Source organism: Diplotaxodon limnothrissa, linkage group LG17 (assembly GCF_057381915.1).
Source record: "Diplotaxodon limnothrissa isolate DT_005_m linkage group LG17, D_limnothrissa_male_GT1.1, whole genome shotgun sequence".
Taxonomy (NCBI): Eukaryota; Metazoa; Chordata; class Actinopteri; order Cichliformes; family Cichlidae; genus Diplotaxodon; species Diplotaxodon limnothrissa.
The window spans coordinates 3,683,388-3,700,192 of record NC_140612.1 but is presented as its reverse complement, the minus strand read 5'-3'; the positions used below and the strand labels follow the sequence as shown (position 1 = coordinate 3,700,192).

The window sequence follows — 16,805 nt, the reverse complement described above, 5'->3', positions numbered from 1 at the left end:
ATCAAAAAACTTGCGACACGGCATAACTCGGCTCATAACTGTAGCACGTTGGAGTAGTATGCGTCACGTGATAGAGCGGCTGTGTGTATTTGTAGCCTTGCTAGCAATCCGGCATTTCATCTCCGAGGAAGTGATCCCAGAGAGAAGTAAAGCAAGTGTCATCTCTGAATGTTTGTAAAGCATTCCCGCGTTAAGCTTAACAACCGATATATGGAGCGACTGCCTCTCTCTCTCTCCCTCTCCTGCTGCTGCTTCAATCATGAAACTGATCAATGATCAGCTGATCTGTCTGTGAAGGTTCTCAGTCATCCAGGTCATCGTAGTCAAAGGAGCTTGCAAAGAAAAGCGTCTGGACTTCTTTAAGTTGCTTGAAGACGTTTCACCTCTCATCCGAGAAGCTTCTTCAGTTCTAAGGTCAAATGGTGGAGAGTCCCAGATATAAACCTAGTGGGAGTTTCCCCCCACGGAGGGACAAAAGGACCCCCTGATGATCCTCTAATCGCCTGAGCCAAGGTGTGAAACTGGGTGTGGGTCCCAATCAGCCAGAGTTTCGGGTGTGTTCATTGTGAAACCTGGCCCCACCTTATCATGCGAATTCCTGAGTCATGCGACGCCTTAACGCCCCAGGATGTGAGTGGGCGTTAAGGCGTCTGGGAAGGGATCTCTGATCAGCTGATCGGCTTTTCTGTCGTGAGTCCGTCTCTCTTGTTTGTTTATCGCCCACTTTGCACCAGAAAGAGGAAACCAGCGGCTGAACAACAGCAGCACGTTTAAGCTTAAGCTGTTGTTAGAATTTATTTAATATTACTTTCTACACCAGGATCTTTTTCTACGCAGCTGACGGCTGGTAACTGTGCAGGGGCGGATCTAGCAAAGTTTAGCCAGGGGGGCCGATATGGCATTAACAGGGAAAGGGGGCACAAAGACATACTTTTGTTTCTTATTCTCATTTAAAATGTCGAGCTTTTAATAAATATTTATCTGAATCTGACACCCAAAGTTTTAATCTGATGTAAAATGTATAGAAGTCCATTACTGTATATAGTAACTATTAAGTCTAATATACCCTAGTAAGCTATAGTACTTTTTCCTTTGGGAAGGTACCATCTGTGCAGTCTGCAGTTCTGTTGAAGAAAGATGTTGAATCTATTTAGTTATTCTTCAAAATTAATTGATTTCTGTGCATTTTTTTCCCACACTGCATCAAATTAAAGTTGATTATGTCGATTAAGCATCATGAGGTGGAGGGTGGGTGGTTCCCTATTTTTTTGGGTTTTTTTGCTGGGAGTTTTAGAACCCTATTAGTCAGGTTGCTTACTCTTTAAAATACCAGAATAGGGAGGATGGAGCAGGTTTAAGTTTATTAGATTGATCAGTGTTGCTGAACTATGGAATATTTTGGGTGCAGTCTATTTTTTTGCATACAGGTGTAACAGAATAGCTTTAGTGTTTGTTTTTTAACTTGAGTTTGAAATTATACAAAAAGCAGCAAGATATTAAAAAAAATTTATTGATTAAAAAACACGCTATATCGGATTCATATCGGTATCGGCAGATATCCAAATTTATGATATCGGTATCGGACATAAAAAAGTGGTATCGTGCCATCTCTAGTATTTAATACCAGTTTCAAATTATTGTCGGGATATCATTGACGAGACATGACAAAGACATGTGCAAAATGCAAAATGTGCAAATATAATATAATTTTGATGAGTATTGTAAGGTGTTTGTAAAGGCGTATGTGTATATCAGTCCTTTTGTGGTAGTGAGTTGAGGGCTCTGACTGCTTGGGGGAAGAAGCTCTTCCAGTGTCTGGTCGTCACGGTTTTGATGCTGCGAAACCGTCTGCCAGATAGAAGGAGGGAGAACGGTGCATGTGAGGGGTGGAGAGTGTCCTTCACTATGCTGTTCGCACGTCGGATGATGTGTCTGTCATAGAGTTGGGAGGTGGATGTGAGAGGGCCTCCAATGATCCTCTCTGCTGTCCTCACTATGCGCTGCAGACACTTGTTTTCAGCGAGGGTGCAGTTCCCGTACCACACAGTGATGTAGCAGCAGAGGACGCTCTCAATGGTTCCCCAGTAAAATGATGTGAGGATAGGAGGAGGGAGACTGGCCTTCTTCAGTTTCCTAAGAAAGTGAAGACGTTGTTGGGCTTTCTTCATGATGGTGGTGGTGTTCAGGTTCCAGGAGAGATCGGCTGATGTGTGCACACCCAGGAACTTCACACTGTTTGACCATCTCAACAGCAGATCCGTTGATGTGCAGAGGGGTGTGAGCCATTGAGAGACAGGTTGTTATTCTGACACCAGTCTACCAGGTGTTGTACCTCCTCTCTGTGCTTTTACAACTTTAAAAAAAAAAATTAGTTTTTATATATTTATTTTTAGTGGCGATGATGATGTGATGATACATATGGCTCTGCGAAGGGAGCATGTTCTATATTTGGGTTGTGGAAGTATTGATACTACTGTGGCTAAAGCACTGGGTAGGCGTATCTGGTAAAACACATGACTGGTTCAAGTTGGTTCTGTTGGTTCACATGGTAAACCACAGGGTTCTGTTCTTGGTCCCCATTTTATTTTTAGTGCGTTTACTTCGTGGTTTTTATCTTGAAAGGTGCTATACAAAAAAAATAATCTGGATAAAAACCAGAAACTGTTGTGTTGTTGCATCTTCAGATTAGGGTCATCCATTAAGCGTTCAAAGTAAAGAGCTCTGCACGCCTACCTGTGGCTGATCTGTGTCCCCCGTAGACTGGACATGGTCTCTTCTAGGTTCTGCCGCAGGTCAGCGATGTTCTTTACTGTCCTCATACGTCTTGTCTCAGGGTCTTCTCCTGCACACATACATTTTTACATGATTTACTCAGATCCCTGGACATACTTTTACAACAAGCACCTGTCACCCATTTACACAAAAGCTACAAACACACACAACATAAAAAGTGATGAGGATGGCTGACATACAGTTTTTCATTGGATTTCACTGAAATGTCTCAGTAGGGGGAACAAAATGATGACCGATCACAATGACAGACTGCATTACGGTGAATGTCCCTAACCCACTTGCTGAGAATTTGGATCTCATACAATAAATCTGCCTGTCAGGCTGCACTAACATGCACTTCTTCTGCTTTAAAAAGTGTGTGTATCATTTTATGCGGTATTGACATTTTTCCTTCAGGCTGATGCTGAAATGTCATGCCATGACACCACGCAATCTGTCACTTAGTTTGGGACACAGTCATGCCCGCATGTAGAAGCAAACTCTGCCAGAGCTCCTGTGCTTCTCTGTCAGACATGTAGAGAAATGCTTCCATCTCTCTACCTCGCCCTAGAGCAGGAGACAGCTAAGAAAGCACTTCATATATTTTATGTTCTCTTTCAGTGCCTCGTTTACAGATGAAGAATTTGTTTCATTAAGCTTACTGAAGTAGTGTTGCTAATAAGCACTGGACGGGCAACATTTCAGAAGTGTGAGCAGCGACCACAGACCAAAGTATCTGCTTGTCAGCTCCAATTAAGCTTCTCTGTTAGCTTGTCAAGCTAGCCCATACCCACAGGCAGGTACCACACAATGGGTAATTAACAAGTGGCACGAGACACAGAATGGATGGTGGTCACAGTGCTTTCTAGTTTTAAGGTGATTTCACAGGGAAACTGTCTCCGTGGCACAATAAATGAGCCAGCAGATGTTGGCCAGTGTTGTGTAATGGTAAAATGACTGCAAGAAGCTTTTCTCTGTGTTTCAGGCAATGCAGCTGTGATTACAGTGTGGGGCACATTAGGGCAGACGGAGGTTCTAGAGATTTGAAAAGGCCTCAGGGAACTCCTCTGGGCCAGCTCATTGCCACGGGCAGAAACCACAGTATCTGAGTTCTTTATCTTCTGGAATATACAGCAGGATTATTTTGAATTTGAACAGAAATGCTAAGCTAGTTTCCTAGATAACACATAACATTGTAGGATGGAGCTCTGTTTTTTGTACAGATCCCGTCTTTTTGAGTCTACACTGAACAACGTGATCAGGCATGAACTACTACAAAACTGGCAGTACGTCATTCATTTTACACACTGAGACCAGTCTTCCTGCTTTGCAGGATGTTATGTTACAATACACAGTGGTAGAGTCACTTAGGCACATTTAAAGAAAAGTGCCTTGATGGACACATTTCATTTATCTTTGTTTTGTTCAAGCTTTGTTTTTGAAAGAGAACAACTTTTATTTTATTCACTATTTCACTATTTATTTGATCATTATTTGCTGCAGTTGCCTAAGTTCTTGTGCCTGCTGAGGCTCTACTGAATTAAAAAAGTTTAATCTGTGACTCACAAGAGCACATGGTACAGGTCTGGCTAAACCTTATTTTTCAGTCACTAAAGTCTTGGGTCGTTTCATATGCTTTTAGAATCCATTCACTTTTCATTAGTATATGGGGATATGCCTGGCCAGGGAGCCGCTGCCAGTCCCCTCTGAGGTCATCCCCAAACCGCAGCCTCAATTCATGTTCAAGCCATCTGCCATTACCTAAAATGAGGACGTGGTCCGAGCTAAATTCCAGAAAAGTCCACACTGCAATATCTGTTTGTTTTTCAAAGCTCAAGACTTGACCTCAATTACAACATGGATCTTTTAGAAAGGCTAAAGCTCCTTTAAGAAGGGAGATCCTGGATCACATTATCTTAATGGGAAGGGGAGCTCTTCACTGCAAACTCAAAACATTACAACCGCATGATTTTGTCTTTCTTTGTAATCTAGTGATGGGATTTCCGGCTCTTTTTAGAGAATCGGCTCTTTCGGCTCAGCTCTCTAAAAAGATCCGGCTCTTTCGGCTCACAACCGGCTCTTCAGGTTGTTTTGTTGCTTTAATTAATTTATTATTAACAACACTATAAAATTATGCACAAAAAGAATTACTAATGTAAAAAAAAAGTGGTTTTATTTATATATGTTTATATATAAATATATACAGTGGCACCTAGAAACAAAGCATGTACAAACTCCAAAAAATCACGTACAAATTCCAAAGCATGTACAAACTCTAAAACACATTTCTAGCATTAACTGAACTTCTAAACCAGAGCTACCTAGATCACTTAAATTACACAATTGAAAGCATATGTGTATTGTTTGTGTATTTATACACAAGCACTCATATATATTCAAATAATTTAAAAAAATGTTCATTTACCTGTTACTACCACACACCAAATCTGGTTGTTGGTACTTCCTGGCTTGTGTAGCCACTAGGTAACAAAAGCTCAACACTGCACCCAGCATCCTGGAGCACTTCTGTTGTGTTTTGTACATGTTTTGGAGTTTGTATGTGCTTTGTCTCTAGGGGCCACCGTAAATATACTTTTATTTATTCACTCCACATAAAATGTAATAAATAAATCATATAATACAAAAATCAACTATTCACATTTCAACTTTTAACTATTTAAATTTTCAGCTGTTTCCTTTTACAAATTTAAAGTGAAAACAACACAAAACACTGCAAACCACAACACAATTAAATATAAATTATAATATGAAAACAAAAAGAAGATGCACATTCTCTGTCGTATGGGCCTGCATGAATAAACTTTCTTAATCCTTTATCATCTGCAACCGAAAATAGTTGTGGATGATTACTATACCTTTCTAATGTGACGTTGTCCCTGGCTCTCTTTCTCTCTCTTTCCCTCCCGCTCTGTTCCTGTGCTACTGAGAGTGTAACTACCGCCCCTCCCCCCTCTTCCCAGCGCAAAGCACAAGGCTCGTGTGCGGAGTGAAGCGGAAAAAAAGTGCGAGAGAGGTGGTGAGAGAAAGAAAAAAAAAAACACGTGACGGCTTGCGATAAGGAGCCGGCTCGCGTCGTTCACGTCAAAGAGTCGGCTCTAAGAGCCATTTCGTTCGCGAACGACCCATCACTAGTTCCTGTGCTATTCAGAGTGTAACTACCGCCCCTCCCCCCTCTTCCCAGCGCAAAGCACAAGGCTCGCGTGCAGAGTGAAGCGGAAAAAAAGTGCGAGAGAGATGGTGAGAGAAAGAAAAAAAACCCCACAGCTCGTGATAAGGAGCCGGCTCACGTCGTTCACTTCAAAGAGTCGGCTCTAAGAGCCGTTTCGTTCGCGACCGACACATCACTATTGTAATCCGTCTTTTTCTCATGTCATCCCTGATGTGCAAAACTTCTCTCACCAGCTCTCCTTCAAGAAAGATCCAATTACAATCCCATTATAAAGTGACATGAAGCAATCTAGTCCCAGAATCTCCATTATGAACGGACTCTTAATGAAACATTGAGAAGCAGTTAAAGGTGCGAATGTGTGTGAATCTATTTGTGTGTGTGTGTCTGTGTGTGTATATAAATGAGAGCCATAGCAACAGTGCATGAGAAGAGGTCTCACCCGAACAATGCTGCAATGACATGACTGCATCCACAGTGAAACCAAAACATTACAGCGTTACACTTTCTGCTGTAAATAACTGATTTTAAAGACTAGCAGACTTGTATGGTTAAATCTTTTGCACCTGATGACGTAATGTAGCAATATGCTTATACAATATTTTTTAGCTCCTACTTTCAGTTCCAACCCTACAGAGAGGTGAGAAGCCACCAAGCGCTCATTTGGATTCAAGCTTACATTCAGATCTTGGCCTGGAAAGCACAGGAAGCAGCCAAACTGAGACCAGGCCAGTGTGTGTGTGTGAGAGAGAGAGGGGTTGAGGGAATAGAATCAGGAAAGGTATATACACACATTCTTAGACACACACACACGCACACACACACACACACACACACACACACACACACACACACACACACACAAATGCTCGATGTTAAACAAATGCTCCTTGAAACAGAGTTGACACAACAAAATGCAAATGGCTACTGTTTAAAATTGACGCATTTATTCATACACTCGAGCATAAACACACACACACACACACACACACACACACACTGTACAGTACCAGTCAGTGCTTACATGTAGTTCCTTCCCCTACTTTTTCATGCTAACTGGTACAAATAGCCGTTACTAGTGCTAAATGACGTAATGTAGCAATATGCTTACATTACGTGTATGTAGCAATTGCTGCACTACTCTGCCTGGTTTACACCCAATGTCATTTACCCATTATATTGTATATTGTATAGCTTTCTTGTTATATGTAAAATTGTATTGTATTTATTTAAATTTTTACTTTTTAATTATTTTACCTGCATTACCTGCATTTTTTAATCACTCTTATATTTAAATGTTCATTTGCTATTTTATCTAGGGATTGAGAGTAACGTAGTTTCTATTCTCTGTATGTCCTGTACATGTGGCAGAATTGACAATAAAGTTGACTTTGACTTTGACTAAATGCTATCAATGTACTCTCACAGTTATCTAATTGTACAAATGCATACAAAATAACACTCACGTAAACATAACTGTGCACTACTTTGCCCTCACTGCTGCAGTTTGTTGCAAATCAGTTTGAATAAAGCTCGGCTTCTCTCAAACTCTCTCATTCTCTCTCTCACTCACACACACACACACACATATACTGTATTTTCCCCACTACACGGCACACTTAAAATCCTTTAATTTTCTCAGAAATCGTCAGTGCGTGTTATAATCTGGTGCGCTTTATGTATGAATTGTGGTTGTGCATACTGACCTCGAACCGATTTTAAGTGGCTCAAAGATCTGTCAAAAATGTTTCACTACGACTTTGGTAAGCTACGAAGCCCACCACTTGATGGATTGTCAGAACATTATGGCTACCGTAGTCAGAAGCCTAGCGGACTTGGAGTTCTCTGGGTCCAAAACTCCGTTGCTTAAGGTCCCAAAGTCAAACGAACACTGGAGCACACTGAGAGTTAAAAACTGTCTAAATTCTTTCATCTTCAATAAAATGATCAGCGTTGCCGCTTTACCAGGTATAACAATTACGTTTAACATCCAGGCATCCATGAAAACAGAATTTATTAAATTTAACAGAGTTAGAAGTTAGCAGTAAGTTAGCTCGCTAGTTTCGCTATTTACCTAAACATGATATAGCATGTTCTGACTGAGAGATTTCTGAAAAAAATAAAATGTACAGCTCTGCTATCACTTCCAACATAAATGAAGACAGAAAACTAAACAGCAGTGACGTTTGTAGGGTTACTGAAGTTGGACTAGCTGGTATATAATGATGTGCTACGTGATCGCTAGTGACACAGCTATGTTAGCATAACACAGTGAAAACGCAGCTGTTTCTATGCGTTTGGGCCTTTCGTCCACACGTAAACTGCGTTTCGAATCACCGAAAACTGAGATTTTTAAAACTCCTTTTTTGTGTTTACGTGTGGACGAGGAATACAGAGTTCGTCATGCAACGTCAAAGGTATGTGCCTTTTTTCACGTCACGCAGTGAGCTACGTTATTGTGTACATGAGATGAATTGCAGAATGGCAGATAGAGACAAAATACTGTTACTGTTAATCTGACTATCTGCAGTTTTTACACGTTTAATTATACACACGCAGTTGCTGTCCCTCCATTTAGAAAGGCAGAGGCGTCACAGTGTAATTATTTTACATGTAGTTGTTTTTTTCCTGTGTAATAACAAACAAATTTCCCACGTGTGGGACTAATAAAGGTTATCTTATCTTATAATATTCAACATTGCTATCAATGCATTTTTCAAAAAATGCCTCCCTGTGCAAAATGGGTTCAAAAACATAAACAACATTGGGATACCGTTTGTCCGTGATTTGTAACAACTAGATATGCTTCATCATATTTTCTAGTCTTTGGCTTAGAATGAAGTTGGTTTGGAAACATATTCAGCGATGCTTCATCTCCTGCTTTGCGTTTGTGTGGGCGCCCCGTCAAAAACCTGTCCATGATGCTAGCAGTGACCAAGCGCACCCCCCCGCAGTGGCTCTGCGCCCCCCCCAGCGGCGGGCCCCACACTTTGGAAGCTCTGGCATAACATAAAGCATAACACAGTGAAGCTGGAGGATGAACGCTAACTAAGTTAACGTGAGGGTTCCCGATGGTTTTTGACCAAACTTCAATAAGGAGAGCAACCGAGAAAATCCATCCACAATACGAGGTTAGTCATTAATATACTGCAACAACATGGGAATAGAGCAGCTGTGAGAGAATTCAACATTAATGAATCAATGGTACAGAAGTGGAGGAAGCAAGAAGAATGAGTTGAGTAAAGTTTGACTTATCTGTTTTGTTTAACTTAATGCGCCTTATAATCCATTGCGACTTATGTATGAAAACAGATCCGTTCATCGACAGTACACCTTATAATCCGGTGCGCCTTATGGTCCGAAAAATACGGTATCTCTAAGTGGACACAAATGTGTTTCCTGGCAGCCACTTAAGCACATTGAGAGCGTGTTAATTACATCAATGAACACTATCTGTTTAATGTAATGCATGGTTTTATCTGACACACACACACACACACACACACACACACACACACACTTTTTAAGCACTTTCAAGGTCCATTTTCAAGCTTTTCCAGCACATTACAAAAAAAACAGAATGCATATTTCACTTCGCATCGCCTCAGTAAGACCAAAATAATAAGTCTACACATCAGATATTGATGCTTCTTTCCTATGTGACACAAGAAATAGGAGACAGATGTTTGTTTGTTTTTTTAAAGTTCATTCATTCAAAACTAACTGTAAGATGTTTAACTACATTGCTTTCTGTATTATTGTTAAAGTTTTAAATGATCACCTTTAACGTGTTTATTCTAATAAAATCATGTCCAGTATGACAGGCATGGAGAACAGCACTGACTGGGAGAGGCTTTGAACAGATGACATACTCAGTTCAATTCAGCATATAAGACTTCATCTGCCTTAAATAAAAAGTGAGCCTTAAAGTATGAAATACTCATATACAAAAACACATCAAAATTTGTCTTAGTGGCTGATAGTGCCCGACAGGTCTCAATGTGAGCTTGAAGCCATTATGAATTTAAGTTGTTTAATGTGTAGGTTCTCACGATAAACAGATTCAAACAGTCACACATTGAAACAGACTGACACGTAGAGGTGCAAGGCAGCCCAGGCGGAGAAATTTTGCTTTTATACTTTGTGACAATCTGATAAGAAAACTATTCAATCAAATAGTTATTTGTGGTTACAGTTTCTAGCACTTTTAAGCACCAAATCCAAAATCCAAGCACTTTTCAAACCTTGAAAAGGCAATATTAAAATCCAAACATTTTCAAGGATTTCAAGCACCCCTACAAACCCTGTGTATGAAGTTGATGATTGTTAAAATAAAAAATAAAATGTTAACAATTACTTGGTTGCTCCTAAATCTACGACATGAGTATATACAGAAAAGTTTGACATGGTATGCAAAAGAAAAAAATAAAGAAATACACAAACAAAAAGTTTCATAATTGTCAGTTTCATAATTTCAGATTCAAAACTAACATTTTCTTTGATTGACTCATATCACTTTTCAGAAATCCTTCTTAATGACTCCTGTGTTTCTCTCACGTTAAAGCCAAGTTTGTGCACATCGTTCCACATGGGAAGATGGCAGATGGTGTGTACACTGGAAAATTTGACATATATTAACAGAGCTGGTGCCAAGGTATAGCACAGTACCAGGTTAGACTCCATCAGCTGAGATTTACATTAAACCACTTAAAGCTGCATGCTCAACAAAGTGCCTCATTTGCAGACTGTGACAGAGTGAATGCAGGTGAAAAATAGGATGTGTAATATCTAGGAAATAAACTACTGCTGCTGTGCAGATCTTTTAGGTGAGAATGCAACATATCTGTGAGTGTAAAGGTATGGACTACAGGAAGCAAAGTGTTCTTCAAGAGCATGTTCTTGCAAAACAATGCCTTAACCCTTTAAGACCTACCATAGAACCAAGTCCACCAGAGCTTGTCTTTATATTTTTACATGCTGTGGAGCCATTTTTGGGAGCATTTCAAGTTGCTATACATCAATACAACCGTTATAGCCCAAATTTTAATAATATGTATGCATTAAGTCAATAATAACTACAAAAATTTAAATTCGTTTTTGGTTTCTTTTTTACATATATTTCTAGTTAGAGAAATGCAAGAGGCTTATCCCTCAAAACTGTAAATACAAAAAGGTTGCACAAAACAGTTTCCAACAACAGGAAATTTATTTTAAGTGTCTTCATAGCTTTATTATTGAGATACAGGTGAGATGATTTTTATATACTGCAGGAAAAACGAAAATAAATACTATAATGCAAATTTGCAAAAAAAAAAACAGCAAATGCCATCTATTCAGAGAAGGACAGCTTGACTCATCATGAAGGTTATGAAAATAACCATCCTATCAGAGCTACTTTGCTTCTCAGTTTGTTTCTTTAAAAAGCAAGATTTTAAATGAATAGAAATTGTTTTTTAAAGCTGCTGATTGACGTGTGTGATCACGTGTGTAATATGTAATAAAAAAAACAACACTTTTAAAGTCCTTTCTAGGCTTTATATGAGAATGAATGCTCACTTACGTGGGCGAGGCTGTGCGTGCAGCACCTGCTCCAGGTCACCCAGCATGGTGAGGATCACCTCCTTATCAAGCTGAGCTGTTCCTTCACGAGGACCTCCCTCAGAAACCTCCTCCTCCGCCCAATATCCGCCATCTTTCTCCCTGCCTCCCTGTTTCCCACCTCCCTTGTCTGCTGCTGCCACCTCCTCATCGGACCGCCCCCTGCTGACCTCTTCATCTGTTCCTGCCACCTCTCTGGACCTCCGCTGTGCCTCAATCCTCGGGTGGCCACTGTATGATGCCCGCTGTGGCCGCCCTCCTGCTGCTGTGCATCGCCAAGGGACTGGAATGAGAGAATGCTCTGACTGAGAGAGCACTTTAGTGAGGGAGAGCGACAGAGATCGAGCTCTGGTGCCCCTTACACCTCCGCCTCTTGTGACCACATCCTTCCTGGGGCTTCCCTGCAGACTGCCTCCTGCCCGTTGTGTGGAAGATGAGTACAATGAAGAGTTTTGAGGTTGGGAAAGGCGAGACGGCGGCAGCTCGTCGAGCTCAAAGGTGTAAACCTGCTGTTCGCCATCACTGAGCAGGGTCAGGTTAGTAAGCGAGCGCTGCTTGATCCGCAGGTTGAGGTTGTCAGGGAGAGGCTGCGGAGGCCGTCGAGCTGGGCTGCCGCCCTGATAAACCGAGAACTCCGCTCCTCTCTTCATCCTCTCTCCTTTTCAACTAACCTCTTTACCGCTGGCAGCTCAGAGACTGAAACTATACATGCAAGTGGATCTACCTGTGCATGGCACTCTGTTTCACATCTTGACTGCACTAAAACTGAGAAAGCAGATGGAAGCAAGGAGCGCAAAGAAAGCAGAGGAAGCATAAGAGATGGAGCCCCAGGTCCTGCGTCTCCCGACTGATGTCCAGGCTTCAGTGGGCTGGAGGGAAAGCGAGCAGAGGGAGTAGAATGGAGAGAAAACCACCTTCTCAGGCATGTAGGTAAAATCCAGATCCATCATTAAGCCAGCCCATGGTCATGGTCAGGCGCCGAGCCAGACACAAACATTCATTTCTTCCACTCCTTCCCTGTCCGCATGCTGTCTCTCTGTCTTCTTGGCTCCTTTCTCCTGCTTCACCACAGTCAGGGGCGTGGATGAACGACTCGCTACATCTCTCGCTCCTCACACATTCTCTCTTCCTCTTGCGCTCTCTTTATCTTTTCCCCCTATTAAATGGCAGTGTCTTTTCATTCACTCTTATCTATCTCCCCCTACCTTCTGTCTCTCCTTTAATTACCACCTGACAGCTACGCTCCTCCTGCCTCCTCTCTGACGGTTCCTCTCTCCTCACAGCGGAGAGTGAACGGTGGTGAAGCCGGCAAATGGGCTCACATAGCTCTCGGAGCGCCTGCATCTCTCTCTCTCGCTCTCTCACTCACTCTCTCCTTTCTCACATTCTCTCCCCCCTCTGTGTTTATCACCCTCTCTTTCACCTAATCTCTCTCTTTCTGTTCTGCTCTTACTAGCCCTCTTCCTGTATGCCTCCCTTCCCCCTCTTTCTCAGTGTCTCTCCATCTCTCTCCCTCACAATGTGACAATGAGTTGCTTGGACAGTGCACCTGTAAGCTTGCAGCCCCCGCTGCACCACTCTGACCACCCAAACTTAATTAAATGCTATCTTGAGGAGCTAAAGCAGCAAGCCTGCAGCTTATCGCGAATCAACAATGAGATCACCGAGCCAACATATTCCCATCAATCACTGGGAGCATTATTAGCACTGTCTCTATTAGTCACAGCTGTCTACCACAGCATTCTCTAATCGTGACTACTAACTGCTGGAGGACCCTGGAAGCAGTTGCCTCAGAAAACATAATCAAGGTGATCCTAATCATCATGCCCTATGAGGTACTTCATCGCAAACTGATGTTTTATCATGAATAAAAGATGAACAGATGAAGACAAATAAACGGTGACACTTTCAAGCTCAAGCTTAACTCAACGTATGAATGAAGAGTTTATATAGAGTGCTGCTTTGATGTTTTAAAACTGGTCTTACTGACACTGGTTCAGTCTGTATATGTAAATGTATATGAGAAGTCTTGTCATGTGGCATTTGTGGTATGCATACACTTGAATTTCCTTCTCAGAGACTCATTCCTGTCTCTCTACTGAAGAGCAGGAAGAATGAAGACTGCAATGACCATGAAGCGAGTGACATTAAAAAGCAAGTGTTTGCAATGGACCCCAAACAAAGAGAACGGTCAGCACCGCAGTCTAATTTTATCCTTGAAATCACGGGCTTTGGAAAAGCCGCGACCAAAGCAAAATGTCTGGAATGTTGCTGCCGACATGACATCCCCAAACCTATAATCACATGCTGTTGTTTGTGTATGCTGGTCTTCTGGCTTCACTTTGAACTTGACGTCTGAATTAAGAAGTTTGATTTTAAATGAAGACATCACCATCTGAATCAAGTGACCTGTTCTAAAATGGAAAACCCAAAAAGTCTCAAAGGATCCTCTGCGATAAAATCAGTGATGAAAAGATTATGACGCTAAAGAAAAAGGAGAGAGGACACATCTACCACAGATGTAACCTCTGAACTGAAGGCAGACCAAAGAGCTATAAAGGACGAAAGAGCTGTCACAGTGACCTCTTCATTTGGAACTGGTAAAATGCAACTGAAACAAAGAGATTTGTCTGTGCCAGCAGTTTGTGTTTTGATGGTCTGGTGCCTGCTTTAACCTCTCATCCTTCTCCTGTCTGGGCTTTTGTGGTTAGAAACTCCTTTAAAACTGGTCAAATGTCCCTCAGTCCTGAACTCTCAGATGCAGAAAAACGCCACAGTACTGTAATTCCAAAATGAAGACAACCTACAGCTCCACTTTATGTGTGTATATGTGTTATGTGTGAAGCTTTACATACAGCCATACCGATCTTGTCAATGTTTTTGATAAATACTCGGAGACTGGCAATGATAAACCATGTACATGTATGTATCATGGTGACTGGTGGTGGTGCAGCAATGCGATTATATCAGCTGGTGGCAGCCTGGGGCGAAGTAAACATAGCTGCAGATGCTCCCCGTGTCCAGCTGTCACTGCTGACCTTTTCCTTTCCCTACATGAAACCAGCCCAGAACAGGAACCCTCCCAGTAAGTACAAACAGACTCACTTTAGCACATTCACACACCAGCTGCATAATACCAGTACACTGAGTTGGCCACAGCAGCAGCTTTCAAAAGGCTCTCTGATCCTGCAGCTACTTTTCCACCTATACTCCATTAACCTCGTCTCTGACAAATATCAGTGTGGACAGCTAATCCATATTGTACCAAGAGTCTCTACCTAAGCTAACACATTTTGTTCCAATCGTTTAATGAAGGAAAATGTCATTTTAAATCAGTTCCTTTAGCATGTAGCAGACCACTGCAGTAGAATTATTTATCTACAGGGACAGATCATAATGCACAGATACTTATGCACATTCTCACACCCACACTGAGAAATATCCTCCAAGCGGAGCCCACATCTGTGTGGTGACCTGGTGCATACCTGATATCTCCTCCAGGCACTGTTTGGCTGTCTTGCTGTAGACTAGCTCTCCCTTGGTGGGGCTGAGGCAGGGGTCGGCTGGGGCCACCATGGTGCAGTCATTTTCTGAGAATGTCCTAAAGGCACAAAGAACAAATAACACACAGCAGTTAAGAAGATAGGTTTATCAGATATTTCAGTCTAACCTGAATTAAAGGCACTGCAGTCATGGAGGGATGGATTTAACTAAATTTGCTGTGTGCTTCCTCTCCACCAGCCTGAGCTACCTCACACTGTTTGTTTGCCGATTTAAAGAAACAAAGGTGGAGTCCAACACTCCTCATAAGATAACAGTCTTACATGTACATACAAACTTTGAACAATGAAAATGCCACAAAACCATGCAAAAACAGACTAAAGGCACAGAACGACACAGTTATACAGCTGACACGCAAACCCAACAGAAAGCCCTCTCACGCAGGAACACACAAACAGTGAAACACATACAAACTAACACTTTAAACCACACACAAAATCCCGAAATGCACACAGTAAAACTGCATTACAAACTGAGAAAACAAAAAACAGGCAGGCAGAGAACTAAGCACAAGCTACTGAACACCATGCATTTCTTTCAATACATACACACGCGCGCAGACACACACCAGGGACGACCACCACCTGCAGAGCTGCAGATAAAAATTGGCTTCCAATTGTGACAACAGCATTCGCCTGTGACTTCAGTTCATGTGAAAAAGCTTTTCTTCTTCCTGCAAGCTTCCCTCACCTCAGTGGATTCACAAAGACGGAGACACAGATATTCACTACCATTGCTGTATGGCACAGTATCACCCAAAAAATAAGAGAATAGATATGGGGGGGTGCGCAGTAATAAGATATTTGACTCTGCTGCTTTAAAAAAGAAGATTTACTGCTGGTCATGTAAAGAAATGTGATTGAAGCTGCGGAACTTTGAAAAAAAATATTAACTGCACCAACAATTTTTGTATTTTTAATCGCCCCCTGTAAAAATTGTCCGGTCAACCTAGGTTATGGAAGCATAGGATGAGAACGGGCATTGCAAACTACATTTCTCTGTGGTGCAACTGTGAGTGCATGAGAAAGAGAATGGGAAAAAAATTATTTCTGCACACAAAAGTGGTCTGTTAAGCTTGGAAGATACAACAACTTTAAGTGGGCAGGGAGAAAGAATCCAAATGAGACAAGGATGCCTAATTGTGGCAAAAATGCTGGCAGCACAGGAGGGGGCCTTTATGCATGGTGACGGCTTTGGATGAGGAAGAACATGAAGATGGAAGCCGCAGATATATGAACGGAAGGATATATCTTAGAACACAGCAAAAAGGTTAAGATCTGCACATGAACTGTTCCTCGAGAATTTTATTCAACACCGAGTATAGTCTGAGACACATTATTACGTAATATGTGTAAAAGATGGGATAGCACGGCAGTGGGGCATTGAGCATTCTCCAGGGTGTACGCCGTCTCTTGCCCTCTACAAGAAGAACTGGATAAGCAGAAGAAAATGGATGGATGGATGGCCTACAATTTCATACCTACTATTATGTAAAAAAGCACAGGTGACTTTCACTGTAACACTTTTGGAGGGGGCCAGCGTTAACACCACAGATATTCTGACAACCCATTAACTCTGCATGTCTGTTGTTTCTAATGATAAACAAATTAAAACACTCCAATGTATCTCTCTTGTACCCTCCAGATTCAATTCAATTCAATGTTATTTATACAGCGCCAAATCACAA

General features: G+C 41.7%; 1 protein-coding gene across 1 annotated transcript in view; it reads right to left on the bottom strand.

The window, feature by feature from the left end:
- nav3 (neuron navigator 3) overlaps positions 1-16,805 on the bottom strand; it is a 182,074-nt gene that overhangs the window by 58,870 nt on the left and 106,399 nt on the right. Inside the window, exons 9-10 of the mRNA XM_085376519.1 lie at positions 15,043-15,158; positions 2,734-2,842 (exon numbers count right to left, since the gene is read on the bottom strand). Coding sequence (XP_085232645.1) covers positions 2,734-2,842; positions 15,043-15,158 — 225 coding nt within the window. The remainder of the gene's footprint in view (positions 1-2,733; positions 2,843-15,042; positions 15,159-16,805) is intronic.